This window comes from Maylandia zebra, linkage group LG4, assembly GCF_041146795.1.
Source record: "Maylandia zebra isolate NMK-2024a linkage group LG4, Mzebra_GT3a, whole genome shotgun sequence".
Taxonomy (NCBI): Eukaryota; Metazoa; Chordata; class Actinopteri; order Cichliformes; family Cichlidae; genus Maylandia; species Maylandia zebra.
Window position 1 is genome coordinate 7,420,917 of NC_135170.1, and position 17,913 is coordinate 7,438,829.

The 17,913-nt window shown below is 39.5% G+C and overlaps 1 protein-coding gene across 1 annotated transcript; it reads right to left on the reverse strand.

Annotated features, from left to right (window-relative positions):
- Positions 1–103: 103 nt before the first annotated feature.
- Positions 104–11,900, reverse strand: slc16a3a (solute carrier family 16 member 3a). Its single transcript, XM_004568616.4, has 6 exons — positions 11,830–11,900; positions 7,530–7,793; positions 6,674–6,817; positions 5,303–5,922; positions 5,038–5,218; positions 104–2,908 (listed from the first exon to the last, which is right to left on the reverse strand). The coding sequence occupies exons 2-6, from the start codon at positions 7,750–7,752 to the stop codon at positions 2,493–2,495; spliced, it is 1,584 nt and encodes a 527-aa protein (XP_004568673.1). The 5' UTR covers positions 7,753–7,793; positions 11,830–11,900; the 3' UTR covers positions 104–2,492.
- Positions 11,901–17,913: the final 6,013 nt, after the last annotated feature.

The window sequence follows — 17,913 nt, forward strand, 5'->3', positions numbered from 1 at the left end:
AGTCTGGCCTCTGACACACACCATCCACACAAAAACAAAAACAACACTGAAACTATATTAAATGTAAAATAAAACAATTTCCAGTAATGTATTTAATGGGGTGGCACAGGCGAGAGAACAAGAACATAGTGACGGTGTTGTGAAACAGACATTCTCTTGTTTAATGGTGTTGGGCCAATCATATTTTAGGTCACCCCACGGACCATGTGGCCAATGATTTCTGAGTCAATTCTTGTGCAATTCTAAAATGTAATTTTCTAAATAAAGTTTTCTTACATAAATACATAAATAATATAGATTTAAACAGACACTTGAACACAGGTATTTAGATTACATTTTTATAGTCAAGACATTTACACAGTCGTAAAGATTTATTTCTGCATTAGAACATATGGTTTCCACACAAAATAGAGTCAAATCATTTAGAACAAAAGTCTGGATCGGTCGTATTTGACTGATGTGACATTCAGCAGGAATTAGTAGTAAGGTGCAAACAGCGACATTATTCCATTTTCGGATTAACAGTCAACATGGTAACACAGTTAATGGAATAAAAACAAAAACAACATAAGCTCACATAGTCACATATCTCCTCACCACCTGTTTAACTGCAGCTTCACACAGAAATGCAAATACTATACATTCAAATAACACTGACTCGTGTTTTAGCTTTAAACAACAAAACGAAGACAAAGCATAACAATCAGCGACAAGCTCTGTTTGTTTAAAACACAACATATAACATACACAATTTAAAAGAAACAAGAAGTCCAGCATTTATTGCAGGCAGGTTGCTGTTGTGGTAGGCCGTCCTACAAACCAGTCAACCTTTTAAATGATCCAAATGTAACCATTATGGCCCTTTACTAATCTAAGTGGCACACAAAGCCCCACTCACTCATCTTTGCATGAGAAATCACCCGTCACCATGGATACTGACAGATCTCAATGTTCACCCAGCTGTTGTGTTATATTTCCTGCTGTCTCCTTACTGAATTGTAACAATCCCGTTTGATTTCAACTTAGATGTTATTTATTGATTCTTAGATTTTACTTAAAGTAATGGTCTGAGAGAACCGATGGTTATGAATCCAAGTATTGCAAACACAGCTGAGAAAATGTATTTCAGGAAGCACCCTGCAGCTTTTTCAGTTACCGATTTAGACATAGAGCAGTAGTTACTATAGTCACTCTCTTTTAGCTACGTGTTTGGTCTTTATCCAAATCTGAGAGATATAATATTTATAACAGAAAATATGTTTCTTTTTTCTCCTCACTGTAAAACAACTTCCTGGTAGGTGCCTGCAAAAGTTATACAAAATAACATAATAGTAATAGTAATGGTAAAAGTCTGCACAGTTCCATCCCAGGAGTTCCTTTCATGTTTTCTGCCATCTTTCAAACATTCACTAAGTTTGCATCTCTGCACTTATTTCTGTGAAAATTAAAATGAGTGACACAAAGCCAAAACAATCCCTTTAATGTTCTGTTTCACTGAAACACAAACAGTACACAACAGTACAAAGCATGTAGGCAACATGAGGAAAAAGCTTTATAGTCATCAGTAAATCGATGCTTTAACCACACCTGTTTCATCCTAAGGGGACACACATATAGTCAGCCTGTCCTTTGGTCCATACAAACATACTGCGTCTTTATCCTATCTGTATATAATTTGCTTTGTAGCGTAACTTGGTGCTTTTGGGGGATGAACAACACAATCAGCACATTAAGCCCAACAACAGATACCCACAGTCAAACACATGTACCACAGTGCATTGAAAACATCTGATGCTTGATAGTGAAGGAGGGTAAGAGAGACTGGTACCTTCAACCAAAAGCACCTCAGACTGAACCGACTGCTTCCTTCTTTAAAACATCACACTTTTAACTAATCCTAACATCACAGTGAAGCTACAAATAATATTTGGAGCCTGCTTCTAATCCACACACAGCTACCACTTGACTGGGAACAACCTTTAGAAAGTTCGTCCTAAAAAACATAGTTTTATCAATCTCAATGGTGACGGCACAGATCAGGTGGGAAGATCATTTTCAGCTTTGGACATCGGGTGGAGAAGAGCTTCTGGTCATTACACAACCATCATTACATAAAGCTTTCCTGACCCTTTAAAACAAGCTGAATCAACCATTTACACAACATTTACTGAATTTCTCATGTGTTTTTTTTTTTTCAAGTAAAAACACAGAATATTCTTTCAAATTATCCCTCAACTTTATTTGCTGGTGGCTTTTAACATGAACTGTATAGACAAGGCAGTGTTGTGACAGCTAACCACACTAAAAACATCTAGAGATAAAATATTGCTCACAGAACTATTAGTATTTGATACGGCAGTGACTCTAATCTGCCATATCAGACACGAACACCTGGGTTAAACACTACATCATGGGGAATAACTATCCAGTACGGTGTGGTCCCGTTCACGTCACTGAGCTGTGTGGAAAATAATCCCGTCTTCTACCCATTTTCACAGGCATGTTTCAGGACTGGGGGTCATGCCACCATTTAGTTGGGGCTCTTTCAAGAACTTTTCCACTTCCTGTGAGTCCACTGTTACGCTCTTTGGCCTGACCTCGTCTACTTTTTCTTTGTCTTTTTCCTCCTCCTCCTTCAACTCCTTCGATACCTCCCTCTTTGTTTCCTTCTCTTGCTCCTCTCTCTCTCCCTTCTCCTCTTCATCATTTACCTCCAAAGGCCTGCTGCATACTTCTGTCTTGGTGTCATCTGTGACTGTGATGCACTCAAGTTTGTGAGATGGCTCCTGGGGCTTCCTTTTGATAAAGAAGAAGTTGCAGGTAGCTAGAACCACAGCGGAGAGGACCACCTCGCTTCCTGCCAGCAGGAAGACGTACATGTATTTCTTGGTGGCATCGAGCAGTCGGCCTGAAACGGAAGAACACAGTGAAAGATGCAATTATATAGTAGAAATGATTTCGCTTCATTTGTGGCGATGCTGGTTTAAATAAACATATAGTGACACGTTTATGGATTCTTTAGAATTATCTGAATTTCTGCACTCATAACTCATAAAATGTGCTTAAATCATCCTGTACAATAAAACTGTAGACAGAAAGTAACTAACCCTAACATATGAACAGTTTTTATGAAGTATACATGCAGTCCAATTAAAAAAAAAAAAAACTAAGTGCATGTTTACCAGTCCAAAGCAATTAAAAGGGTATGTACCCACATAGCAAGCAGGTCTGGCCCGGATCTGGTGTCAAGCTGGCACTTCTGACTGACCGGTGTCATGGCAGAGTGTTTGTCAACCAGATGTGCGCTAGGTCTGGCAATGACGCCACTGTTTATGCGATGGCATGCCATATCTGGCTCGATTATGTATGTGGCCCAGGCCCATAGAAAACAGGTCTTCCCTGGGTCCGGCATCAGGTGGCACTTCTGACTGACTGGTGTCATGACAGTGTGTATGTCAACCAGATGTGGGCCAGGTCTGGCAGTGATGGCACTGTTTATGTTCCTATTGTCCTATTTTAGTTAGAAGACTCAAATGCCATTTTGCAATACTACACTGCTATGGTAGCCAACGTTTCAAATGCAGGTTTGACAGGTTTGTGAGTGTACACTTTGTCCAAAACTTAGTGACGGTTTACTCATCTTTGCCAGTGGATGGCTGTAGCTCAGGAGGTAGAGCAGGTCACCGACTGATCGGGAGGTTAGTGGTTCCCTGTCTCCTCCAGTCTGCATGTCAAGAGTGTTTATGTGAATGAATGTAGTTAGGAAGCACTCAGTTTAGAGAAAGTGTGCGATTGGGTGAATGTGACATGTTGTATAGAGCACTTCTGGCGCATGTTGTTATTACATGGCTTGATTAAGGTGCACATTAGGCTGACATCTGGGGCCAGAGCTGAAACAGTTCTGGGCCAGCAGTGTGTCTACAACTAGCCCGTGGCTGCACACAACTTACACATGGCCCACATACCACAAAGAATGACGGCCCTTTGGTGGCCCAGATCAGGTTTGCCAGAGGTAATGTGAACACCTCTTTAAAAATCATTTTGGCAGTTTACCAGCCTGGTCTTTACTGGCTACAATTAGCATGTTCATGACTGTCCAGGGTAGAAAAAGATGAACAAGTATGAACAATGTCCTCTGGACAGATAAAACCAAAGTGGAGATGGCCATTAGGCACAGCGCTACATCTCATGCACGGTGGTGGAGGAGTGAGGATTTGTGTTTGTTTTGTTGCAGCGGGATGTTGACCCCAAGCACGGCAGCCAAGCTGCAACAGAATATATGAAAAAAAGTGTTGCAATGGATCTCAACCTGATTTAAACGCTGTGGTGGGACCTTAAGAGAGCTGTGCTTAATTGAATGCCAGCAAACCTCCATGACCTGAAGTAATGCTGTAAAGAAGAGTGGGTGAAAATCTTAAATCTTTCACATGATTTGAGATAGTGATACAGTGGTACAGAGAACAGTTACTTCAAGTTATTTTTGTTAACAGTGGTTCTACAGCTACTGAACTGTGTATAAGACATGAGCCAATTAAATAATCACTAAAGTCCCAACTATGACCCGTTGGTCTTGGATACAACCTCATATCTTCCTGTTGGGCTCACGATCAACAGCTACTACCAAATAAAACAAGTCTTCCTTTTAAACGCAGACTTCACGGAGGCCAAATGTAAACTCAAAAGCAGCTTTATTGCTGACACAAGGGAAATGATGCAAAACTATACTGGGACATGTATGAACAAGTAAACAAAGAGGCAAACTGGGAAACACACAGCCATGAATGAGGGAGACTGCGACACTCGACAGAAGAAAACAAAAGGCTTAAATACACAGGGAATGACGAGGGAACAGGAAGCTCATGAGGAACACAGCTGGGACACAAAACATAAACATAACACATGAGACAGGGTACCGTCAAAGTAAGAGAAGCAAAGCAAAACATGGCACAGATGGGAGACTACCAAAGTAAAACAGGAAGTAACGGGAACACACACACAGAGGCACTGGGTCAAATGGCCCAGGATGCTGACACTGACCTGCACCCGGTGGCCCCACCAGCACAGCAATGGCCTCCATGAGGAGCACAAGGCCAATGGCACTGGAGAACTTCTCAGTACCGACAATTGCCATGAGAACTTCAAATTGTAGGGCACCCACCATCCCATAGGAGACGCCAAAAAAGACACAGAATACCACCAGAGAGGCATAGTCTTTGGCCTGGGAACAAACACAAAATAATGAACAGAAACCTTCAATGTTTGGACTTCATTTTCCAGTTCAAGGAAGTATGTGATCACTCACCTGTGAGCCAATCAGGTCAGTGACTCCATTGAAGAGCATAGCAAAGCTGAAGAGGTAGACGCAGCGAGGCCGGACCCATTTGAGTCCAGCGATTATACCGCACGTTGGCCGTGCAAAAATATCAATGAATCCCAGGATAGTAAGCAGTAAAGCAGATTTGGTGTCTTCATTTCCCAGCTCCTTAGCGTAACTAACAACAAACACAGGAGGCACGAACAGTCCCAGCACCATGATGGATGCCGCCACAGTATAGATGACAAAGCCACCATCTTTAAACACGGAGAAGTCCAGAAGTTTGGCTTTTGACTTCTTCTTCTCCTCTTTCACCTCTTCCTCCTTGTCATTGTCCTCTTCGAAGCTCTTGGCCTTGAGGTTCTTTGGGGCCACCAGAGGCTTCATGAGGGCCCCGCACACACAGCAGTTCAGCAGGATACCACCAAGGATAAGAAATCCTCCCCTCCATCCATACTGATACTGAAGTACCTGTCCCAGTGGCGAGAGGCAGCAAAGGGCCACGGGGCTTCCTGCTGCTGAAAGGCCATTGGCCAGAGGACGCTTCTCGCTGAAGTAGCGGTTCAACATAATCAGAGAAGGTTGGAAGTTCAGGGCTAATCCAAGACCTGCAGCAAATAAAAGAAAGGGTTACACTCTTCAGCCTTTTTAACTTGAACTTACCTGCTTTCATTAACATAGTTTTCTTTTTCCCTACATTTCTACATGATATGGAGACAAAGCATTTCAAGATGTTTCTAACCTTACTCTAATGTTTGAGATATGCTCATGCAGAACTTGTTTACATGACATCAGCCATATGATTTAATATATCTTAATGGGTATAATGATGCAAACTTTCTGACAGCATCTCCTGTAAAGTATTTGTGGTGTTGTTACCTTGAAACCTTTGTACCACTAACCTACATTACGGTTTCAAATGCTGCTCAATGATCCGATAAGCACCTGCGGTGGAGTATACTTTCACTGTAACCTTAACCCAGGCGGCACACCGGGGTGTTCTCATTATCAAAGCTGCAGGCTTGTCTCAGTTAAACACAAGGTGTCCTTTGGTGAAGGGGCTTATTTGACCCCAGACCACAATATTTCCCAAACTTAACCAAGTAGTTGTAAGCCGGTGTACCTTACAAAGCACCTTTTGGTGTTTATAAACCTAAGCAGCTTATAAAAAGCCCAATGGGGGAGGGAGCAGGAAGGAAAAACAAATGCAGAGCAAGCAGGGATAATTTGATTATGATGTATTGAAATATAGGAAAAACATTAATGCATTCTTCTAATAATTGTATTGTAATCTATTCTTAATTTATTGGGCGTAAAGCATTGTGTGATTTTATTTGACAATGTACAAGTGTTCGTGACCTGTAATGACTCCAGCAGTGAGGTAGATGTGGATGATACTTGTGGCAAAGGAGGCCAGAATCATTCCCAGAGAGGCAAAGAGGCCCCCCACCATCATGACTGGACGACAGCCTAAGCGGTTCACCAGCACGCTGCACAGGGGACCTGGACAAAGTGTAACATAGTATGACTGCATGCATCAGGCGCAGTGTGCAGCACATGAAAAGAAAAGCGGCGAGTATTAAGGTACAAACACAAGCATTTTCCAAAATTTCACATTTTATATCATTGTTAATATGATATAAAATATCCCTCTGAGAATATGCAGATACATTATTTTCAAAATGAGATCATCAAATCCTCGAGCTAACCCTTATTTCTTTACACAAAGCTCAAGAAACGAACCAGTGTTTGTGTCTGCACGTCAGACAAATTTGCAAAGAGACACTTTTTAATTAACACACAATTTGTTCCAATTTCTTAATCTGAATCTTAGGGTGATGCCATGGATTACACAGTTTGACAGCAAAAAAAAATAATTTTTGCACCAATAAGTCGATTCGCAAAGAGCTATTAGCTGAAAACATGACATCTGAGCATGGTGTGTGTTTCCCCTCTTTCTGTCCTGCTCACGCTTCCGGGATTACTGTTATGTTTGATCCAGGGCTGCAGACTGTGGAGTTTTGTTCTGTGCCTGTCTCCAGTGTTCAGTGCTCAATCAAAACAAATGTTTAGGATGAAATGGGGCAAAAGGGAGTTTCAAAAAGCTTCTATTGCAGTATTTTTTAAATTAAAGAACTGCATAGGTACATAATGCTTCCAAGTACAAAGAGTTAAAAAAAAATGTGAATACTGAATACAAAGGGTAGCAGCCTACCTGTGCCATAGAGCATGGCCAGCAGTATGGAGGAGATCCATGCAGTGTCGCTGTATCCAACACCAAACTCCCTGATCAGCTCTTTGAAAAATACGCTGATCGCTTTTGGGAAAGCATAGGAGAAGCCTGTGATGACAAAACAGCCAGCCAGCACTGCCCAGCCCCAGCCTCCGTCTGGAGCCTTCACCCTGGAATCACCCACATCCAATGCAACACCTCCCATAGTTCTTTAGGGCTATATCTTAAAGAAGGCAAATGGAGAAGCTGGAAAAAATAAATAAAAGCAACAGCAAGATGGGGATTTAGTTTGTGTCTAATTCAGTCCTGCATGAAGTGCCTATGTTCTAATAACTGCAACAACATCTGTTCTCTGTAATTATGAAGAATCAGAGAGGTGCATGGTACTCTAAGCATGGCTAGCTCTCAGTTCACAAGTCTTCACTGTGATACATCATGTGCATCAACAGCTCTAGACTCAAGTTATGCTGATTGGCAGAGAAGAAAGATTTTTAGTAGACAGGATCTGTGAACACCCACAAAGAATCAAAACTGTCAAATGAAACAAAGAGTGCACACTTTATATTCATTTTTTAATGTATTGCACATCTTGTTAGCCACACATTCTAAAAAATGTGGCTTCAGTAGTTTAAATACATCGAGGTGACAGATATATCATAATTTAATCAGATGTTCCAAGATGATAACAAACAGAAAATGTCCCATTGCCACTGCAGTGTATGTGTGAAAACGTTGTTAGTTTGGTTCCAACAATTATCCCAAACCAAAGACACCGAGGAGTTTTGTTGTTGATTGACCGAGTCTGACACCTCACCTCAATGCAATGGATCCCATGTTTTATGTTTTCCCCTCTCCCACTTACACGAGTGGAAAGATAAGATAGTGGTCACAGACTTTAGACAGACATCATAACAATCGATGACTCATGTAATTCATTTTTTATGTCTCCAATAACTTTGTGGATTATTTAAGAACTGACCAGCAAACAGATTGTGTGTACAGTAAAAGACCAAGAAAACAGTTTAATCCTGAAAATATTATCATTTCTTTCCAAGTAAAATTGCTAAAGTAGAGATTAAAGAAATCAAAATAACTCATCACTGTATTTACTATTAACTAACTAGGTAAGCAAACCACTGGTAAGTGTTAAAACTTGTTCAAATGTAAAGAGTCTTATCTTATTTTAATACAGCTGTTAATGCTTGTTCAGCCTCATCTGCTTCAACCAGTTGTTATTTATAAGACAGCAGAGAGTTACATGTCATCCTATAATGCTTTGTAATGGACTAGCTCAGAGATTTACAGGCTCACTGGTCCTCTGGAGCGATCATTGGCTTTTACCTCACAACCATACATCAGCACCACCACTTACACCCGATAGTTTCATGTATTGTATGTAAATCCAAATTATATATCAGTTTTTATTTTGGCGTGGAGGAGGGGTGGGCTTAGCTGCTTAGATGCTCAGCTGCTGGTGGGACAGTGAGGAAACAGCCAGTGGCTCCATCAGTTAATTTACGATCCCCTGAAGAAAGAGAAGGATTGAAATGCAGGCTGGGCTCTTGTTAAACAATCAGCAATCCTTTGTCTCTACGAAACATGAGCATTTCAAGCCTCGTGCTGTCAGGATTGTGACGTGACCAACCTAACAAATTTTAAAAACCCCGCAGGCCACCAGAGCCTGTGCAATGCTCAGTCCCCAGGGCAATATCCTACATTATTACACAGTCACAATAAGGAACATATCTTAGGACTATTGTTTGGACGATGATATCTGCTTTCCAAAATGTCCAGAGTGTCCTTGAAAAACAGATAACGTTACATCTCTGCTAAAATCGACTTGATTTATGCTGCACTGCTTATCCACAAATAACTCAAGTGCACTCTGTCGTCACAGACGGATGAGCCAAAACGCTAAAATGTTGCATTTTAAGTTTTCTGCTGCATGTATTCACAAAATTAGGGAATGTAGTTTTAAGGCCATGTAATGTAGTTTTAATGGTAACTGCCCCAAACCTAAATAAATTATTGAATACATAAAATCTGAATTTTCCTTTTACAAAAATATTTTAAGTGTATTTTTTAAAACTACTTCAGTAACATTTTTTCCATTTTTAGCTTTTAAAAAATGCTGTTTTCCTTTTCTGTAGCCAAGAAAGGTAAGAATTAAAAATATATGTAATATTGAAAATTCTGTAACTTTATAGGTTGGTCCTCTATAGTTTATTGTTATTTATAGGAAGAACAAAGTACAGTTATGGTATAATATCATGAAGGAATGACTGTTTTGTGCTGGGACTTTAAAACTACACTAATCAATATTTCCATGGTAACAGTGGATCAATTTACGATGTGTACTCACACTGATTAACCCACAATTGTCCCCTTTCCTGTGTTCTGCTCAACAGAGAGTATTTTTTTACTGAGGTTAATAACTGCTGATTCCAGCTTCACTCAAACCATCACTTTATTTTCAGACAGCTGTTTTCAGCAAAACGCTCTAAAAACACTTCACTATGAACACAACATCCAGCATTTTGAAGCATTTTTCTGCTAATGAGTTACATATTTCTCTCAAGAGTTCACAAAAACCCAGAGACTGTATATAAAAGAAAGACATAGCCACTGTAATCTGATTTTAGGTGATAGTGTATCAACCCTGTGCCTGGTTCAAAGTGTCTTAACTTGTTTATGTCTTCTTTAGTTAATCGAAATACACTTCAAAAAGAATCTATGTTTGTTTTAGACCTTTCAACTTTTTATAAGTATTACTCATGCACGGCACATCTCTAAGCTCAGTTTTTAACAGCTCACTGTGTACACTGCACCCCATGGTGTCCCAGGTACCCAACATTTGAATCACTCTTTACTCTTTCCAGCAGACTGAGAATAATTTATTCTACAGCCTCCCTCTGCTAATGTGGTTATATTAGCACATTATTTTAGCACATGAACCCTCCCCACATCGCTGCTGTATGGTTTTCTGTCTGTTCCTGTGCAAACTAACAGCAGAGCTGTATTTTTTGTCTGTTTTTTAGTGAGTGAGCAGATGGAATATTATATTTAGATTTAAACTAGGTAGCTAACTTCCTGCTAACTTCTAACTCAGCAAAATCTTATAAACCCTCTTCTGTGTGGATGCCCGGATGTTTATTGCAACTCCCAGGAAAAAAGCCACACTGACAATTTCATTGGATTTTCTTCATTGTTATTTTAGCAGCTCTTAACTTTCAGTGGTGCTGTTTTTGATTTTGAATTGTCAGACATACCTTAAGATTTCTGTTTTAGTACTATTAGTATTAGTAACAGTATTTATTTATTTTTACCACATTTTAAAGAGAAGATGTTGTTTTCAGTAATACTTAAAACTAGTGACTGAGACCATAAATTACTTTCTTTTTGAAAGCACAAAGTATCCCTTTGCTGTCCATGAGAAAGAAGCCTTTTAAGCCTTATGTTTATCTTTTATATACAGTTTGTGTAAAGACCGAAAAAGAAAGTAAAGTGATTATACTTTATTTTATGTTAGAAATATGCCTTTGTCCAGTGGATGATCATTCATCTTTGTGCCTTTTAGAAGAAAATTAAAAAATATATATTTAAACCATTTTACATTTCTCACATTTTTTAAATAAAATAATGTAAACCAGAAGTCTGAAGTCAGGAAATGTATACAAAATATTTGAAACAGTAAGGTTGATAAAATGTATACAAAATAACTTTAAAAGGGCTTTTATAGCTTTGATGATGTCATTGGCTTATTGATTTAATTTTAATTCAGAGTCTTTTTGTTTTGTATGTGTCTTTTTTTTTAAATAAATTATTTTAGGTATGAATTCGACAATTTGACATTAACAATATTTCGATTCCAATATAATTTTGATTTCAACCTTTTAAGATAAAAGTTTCAAGACTAAAGCAACAAATCCCTGCTGTGTGTATACCAACGCCACTCACATCCCAACAGGGGGGGTTGCATCGTGAAAAGCCTATAAGCTATTATCCCTGAATACCGACGCACACCTATGTCAAAACACTATCACGACACGCAGTCAGAATCGCGTGAGAAAACATGCATGAAAATTGAGCTATCACGAGAGATCACCCGTCCCATGAATATGTGTCACTGTGGCAGAGACTTTTCTGCTCCAATCGTCTCTAAATGAAGTTGAATTTCTATATAATACATATACTGTATATAACAGGGAGAGTTAACGGTTCCATCAGTGATATCAGGAGCTAAATCAATGCGCACACACAGAACAACTGTTGAGTGTCTTACCGGGTGATGCTGGCCTGCCCTTCCTCCAGCCTTCTGCTTCAGCACCGGAGATGCGCGTTCCTCCCCGCACGTCTGCCTGCAGATCATCACAAAGGAAGCCCCCTTGCTGCTGGGTCCTAAAGCCTACACACCACTGACGTCACTCAGCAGCATCCAATGATGAGCATTGCTTTTTTAGTCCTTTGTTTTTATTGGATAGTCTAGGTGATACCGGAACTGGTGATTACTGTTTTCCTTACGAGTGCATCCCATGGGAGTATTATGGATTTCAGATAGGAAGTGTCAATATAGGGATGCAGCTGGATGTAGTACTTCTGATAAAAACAATTAAATCAAGTCTAAAATCTGCCTTTAATTATTCAGTTGCACAAAATAAAGGCTGGGTTTTGAAAAACCTATAATACGATTTCCTGGGTGTTGTTTGCAACAGCAGTGACATTGTAGTAGAAATCCAAGCATACAGATTCATTTAATTTGTACTGAAGACCTTGGAGGACTTCAATAAAAAGGTATTTGAAATCAAATACTGCTGTGGACTCTGTGTAACACACAGTGGGGACCGCATAGAATAAATGTGGGTTTGCCCTGCCCACACAGTCCCATAGTTCACCCATACCCGCCCACTGTTGTCCTTCACGGGTATGTTTGTTAGGTATGGTTGGCAAAACAGCCAATTTGGACAGAATGCAAAGTTGTTGCCATGACAGCAGGTAATATGCTCCAAAGAGGCTACAAGTTCCAAACATCTTTACACGCAACAGAAGAGTTCAATCGCTCCAGATTAGCTTTAGTTAGGTACTAAAACTAAGTGTCCAGTCAATCCAAAAGTGCCAACCTAATGTGAAATTTGGTGAAAATCCCCGCTTGTTATAAGTCAAAAAGAGTGAAAGTCTGAAAAAAGAAAATTGAAGAAAGTGTTTCAGAGATATTATGTTCATGAAAATAAGATAGAAGAAAAACAACCTGTAAACATAACCCCTCAGGTCATGTGTCTCTGGGTTAGGGACACATTGTTTTTATTAAAAAAGCTTTGTTTTCAGATTCATAGTGCATTACTTAATAAAGAGTTAATCCTTTAAAGCCCACCATAGAGCCAAGTTCGCCAGAGCTTATCTTTCTATCTTTACATGCTGTAGTGCAATTTTTGGAGCATTTTAAGTTGCTATACATCAATACAAACGATATATCCTAAAGTTTAATAATATGTATATATTAAGTCCTTAGTTACTACATAACGTGCAAATAAGTGCAATAAACTAAAAAAAGAAAAGAAAAGAATTTTAATTTTTTTACACATATTTGTAGTCACAGAAATTTCAGATATGTCCCTCAAAACTGTAAATGTACAAAAAAGTTGCATAAAATAATTTCTAACCACGGGAAATTTATTTTGCACAGTGTGCCTGGTCTCGTTCGTTCTTTAGTAACAAATAAGTCACTGTTCCATAGCTGTCCTCAGATGCATCTGCGAAATGATGTAACTGAGCAGTTTTTACAGTTCCAAAACTGTTGGTTTTAAAACAACGATCAACCTTAAACTCCTCCAGCTTGTAGAGCTCTTGCATCCAAATAGTCCATTCCTTTATAACTGCATCAGGTAATGTATCATCCCATCCAATCTTTTTACGACACAGATTTTGCAGACTCTTTTTAGCATTTAAGATTACTGGTGCCAACATTCCTAAGGGGTCATAAACAGAGCTGACTACAGAAAGGATGCCATGTCTTGTCAAAGGTTGATCTCTTAGAGTGATTCTGAACTTGAAAATGTCAGATTCAACACACCATTGAACGCCCAAAACTCTTTCCACTGGAAGCTCATCACTGATCAAGTCTAGATTCTTTATTTTGTTTGCTCTGTTACTTTCAGGTATTACAGCCAACACATTACGACTGTTACTTATCCATTTGTTCAGTGGAAAGCCTCCTTTCAAACATATGGCACAGAGTTCACGATAGAGATCTATCGCATCCTCTTCTGTGGCTGCTGAGACGAGACAATCGTCAACGTAAAAGTTGTTCAAGATTGTATCCACGGCTTGAAGGCTAAACTGTTGTTTATGATCTTCAGCACATTTCCTTAGTGCAAAATATGCACAACTGGGAGATGATGTTGCTCCAAACACATGTACTGTCATCCAATATTCAACCATGGCTTGAGTGTAATCGCCGTTGGGCCACCAAAGGAATCTCAACATATCTCGATCCTCCTCTGGTATTTTAACCTGATGAAACATGGCTTTAATGTCTGCTGCAATGACAACAGGTTCTTTACGAAATCTTGTCAGAACTCCAATTAACGTGCTGGTCAAGTCTGGACCTTGTAAGAGCTTGCTATTTAGCGACACTCCTTGATACTTGGCTCCACAGTCAAACACCACTCTAAGGGTTTTCTTCTGCGGATGCAGAACACCATGGTGCGGCAAATACCATTTCCTGCCATCCGTCCGTTCTAAGTTGTCCTCTGGTACCTTTTCTGCATAACCTTCAGAGATCATATCTACCATAAAGCTGTTATAGTCCTGCAGAAAAGAAGATAAGTCTTTTCTTCCAATTCTGAAGGCGTTGTTCAGCAACACTTTTATTATCTGGCATGCAGACCTTTAAGTCTTTCAATGGGAGTCCAATATAATAATGACCATTATGTAGCTTAGCAGTATTGGAAACTTTATCCAAAAACTGTTGGTCTTCCCTAGAAGGTTCTTTCTCATCTTTGGCACACTCTGGAAAATCAGTTTTAAACTGCTGATTCCACAGCTCATCAAGTTTCACCACTGAAACTCTATTGACAGCCACCGGATTATATCGTTCTGGTGAGGAACGATTGAAAGTTTGAATTCATCTTTACCGGCCCCAGTAAGAGCACTGGTCTGAATAGAGACTATGGCACGATCTTGAGTTTGTTCCTTTGATTCTTGTTCTTTACTCATTGTCTTTTGATAAATGTGTAACATTTGAGGATGCTTTAAACCACACGTCTTGCAACTGAGGCGCTTTTTGCAGTCTCTACTAATGTGTCCTTTACAAAGACATCCGAAACAGACTCCATTCTCTTTTAGAAAAGTGATTTTGTCTTTTTGCGTTTTTCTTTCCAGCTCTTGACAATTTTCTAAGGTATGTTCACCTTTGCAAAACAAGCAACTCCTTATTTGTGTGGCTCTTTCTTTTTCCTTAACTTTGTCAAGGAAGTTAGGGAAATAGGAAACATTAGAACTGTAAATGTTTTCTTCCTTGTCTGCAGATTAACAGTCCACAGGTTGGGTGCTCGCATTCTGATTCGTTCCCTGGAGATGAAGGAGAGAGAGCTCAGAGGACAGCAAGATGGAGGAGTGAAGAAGAAGGTGGTGCAGCTCAGTGTCCAATCAGGAGTGAGCAGTTCTTTCACTGCCTTCATTGCTGTCAACAAAGACAACAGAGAGGCGATCCAAGGACCTCTGCACCGCAGACATATTCTTCCACCCTGTGAGGTTTGTTTAAAGCAAAAAAAGCAATACCATGAAAGTGTTACAGTTTTTCTCAAATGTTAAAACACAAAAGCCAATCCTGTAACCCAAATGACCAGTAGTCTAAACACATTTACTAAATGTAGCCACCATATTCCAGTACCATAAACACATGTCACATGAAGACACAATTCACAAAACACAACCCTCTGTACTCATAAATCTAAACACATTTTTCCTTGCTAAAACACATGTTGCAAAACAACTCTGCTCATATCCTCAAATGAAAGCCCATGTGATGCAAAATGCTTGCCACAGTCACCAATCTTTGAACACAGGGAACACACCTGGCGTCATTCACTACACACAATGACTCAAAATTGAAGACACTTGTTGCTAATGCTGTACCCACATGTAAAAGCAAGTTCAGAGTGCACAGTATGCTGAAGGTTCCAAACAAACACAATGGATGAAGGCAGAGTCAGGGGAAGAGGAATTTGATGCAGAGGAGGGAGATAAGCTGGCCCTGGAAGAAGAGGAGCAGGCCAATGAGGAAGAGGAGTTCAAATGAGAGGAGGAAGAGGAGCGACCAACGAGGAAGAGGAGAAGGCCAACATGGGAGAGGAGAAGGTCCAGGAGGGAGAGCAAGACAACCTCGCACCATCATTACGGACGAGATGCGAGCAACAGCTCAGCGACATGATGCCGCACAGTGATTGTGGTGTGTGTGTGGTGTGAATAACGTAAATAAAAAAACTTCACACCCTGTTCATGTTTTCAAGATTACTGTTGTGTGCAATAGATTCTGTTTTTGCATTGAGTTGTGTTACAGTAGTGTACGTACATGCAGGATTTTCTATAGATTCATACTACTCATATGAAACTCACAAATCTAAATGCCTAATCCTCTGCAGAGATCTACGACGATCCGTTACTGTATAGTTTCTAAAATTGCATTGGCAGTTATGAAACAAAGAACCTTCTCACAAATTGAGCATTGTGTTTTCAATTGTTTTGCTGTAGTGTGTAATGCTGTGTATTGTGTTTACAGTTTTGACAGCTTCGAGCTGCTCTCTTGGTGTGGGAGTTTGAGTTTTGCAGTGGGAAGGTGTGGTTGTGTTTATGTAGCTTTAGAGAAGGGTGTTGTGTTTGGACATTGGGGGACCTGGTGGTAACGTTTGTGACATGTGTTTTAGCATTTGAGAAAAACTGTAACAGCAGGATGTCAGAGTCAATAGAGAGGACTCAAAAGAGCAACTTCAAATCAAACTATGTAGTAGGTGTTTCTTTGCCAATGTCTTTTCCCTGCATTAGAAAGTAATAAGCCAAATGGAAGTACAACACACATCTATGCATTTCTATAAAAACTGACCTGCCCTGAACTTATAATCTCTCTCTCTCTCTCTTTGTTTTTCCTTAAAGTGATGGCTGTCCATTCTTCCTGTAAAAGGTGTAAATATAAACCTGAATGAATGGGAGAAGAAACTGTGTGTGCGCATGAAGACATGCTTGTGTCGCTGAGATTTAACAGATTTATGTACGTTCACGTAGCCAAGTGATAATCATATATAATAATCACTGAATAGTAATAATGTTATTGAACAGGTTAAACATTTAGATATTACAAAAAGTTGCAAAAAACCAAAAAAACCAAAAAAACACACACACACAGCTGTGAAGTCAGCTGCACATGAATAACATTAGTACAATGACAACTTTAATCAGAGTGAGTTCAGAAGATCCAAAAGTGGGACACTAAAAACAAACTAGTGAAAGCAAAAAGTGACTTTGAAAAATTTATTTCAAGGAATTAAAACACCAATAGGAAAAAAACTAAACATGAGAAGAATGGCAATCCTGCAGCGACCAGTCAAAGAAGACTGTAATGGCTGCATTGTAAAGACGTGAGTGAAGAAAGCTGATTTTTTTTCTGAGATATGCAGAGTTTTAACGAACAATTTGAACACTATTATTCATTTACATTATTTGTTCTCAACAGAGATGGGCAGTAATGCGTTACAAGTAACGTGTTACTGTAAACTGATTACAGGCACTTGCCCTGGTGGCCATTCTTTCAGTGGGCATTTCTCAACAACAACTACAAACACTAGTGAAGTGAATGGGCATTTAATTAAATAATGAAAGATTTAATTCAGTAATTAATGGCATATTTAATTACAGTTTTTCTCAAATGCTAAAACACATGTCACAAACGTTACTACCAGGTCCCCCAATGTCCAAACACAACACCCTTCTCTAAAGCTACATAAACACAACCACACCTTCCCACTGCAAAACTCAAACTCCCACACCAAGAGAGCAGCTCGAAGCTGTCAAAACTATAAACACTATACACAGCATTACACACTACAGCAAAACAATTGAAAACACAATGCTCAATTTGTGAGAAGGTTCTTTGTTTCATAACTGCCAATGCATATTTTAGAAACTATACAGTAACGGATCGTCGTAGATCTCTGCAGAGGATTAGGCATTTAGATTTGTGAGTTTCATATGAGTAGTATGAATCTATAGAAAATCCTGCATGTACGTACACTACTGTAACACAACTCAATGCAAAAACAGCATCTATTGCACACAACAGTAATCTTGAAAACATGAACAGGGTGTGAAGTTTTTT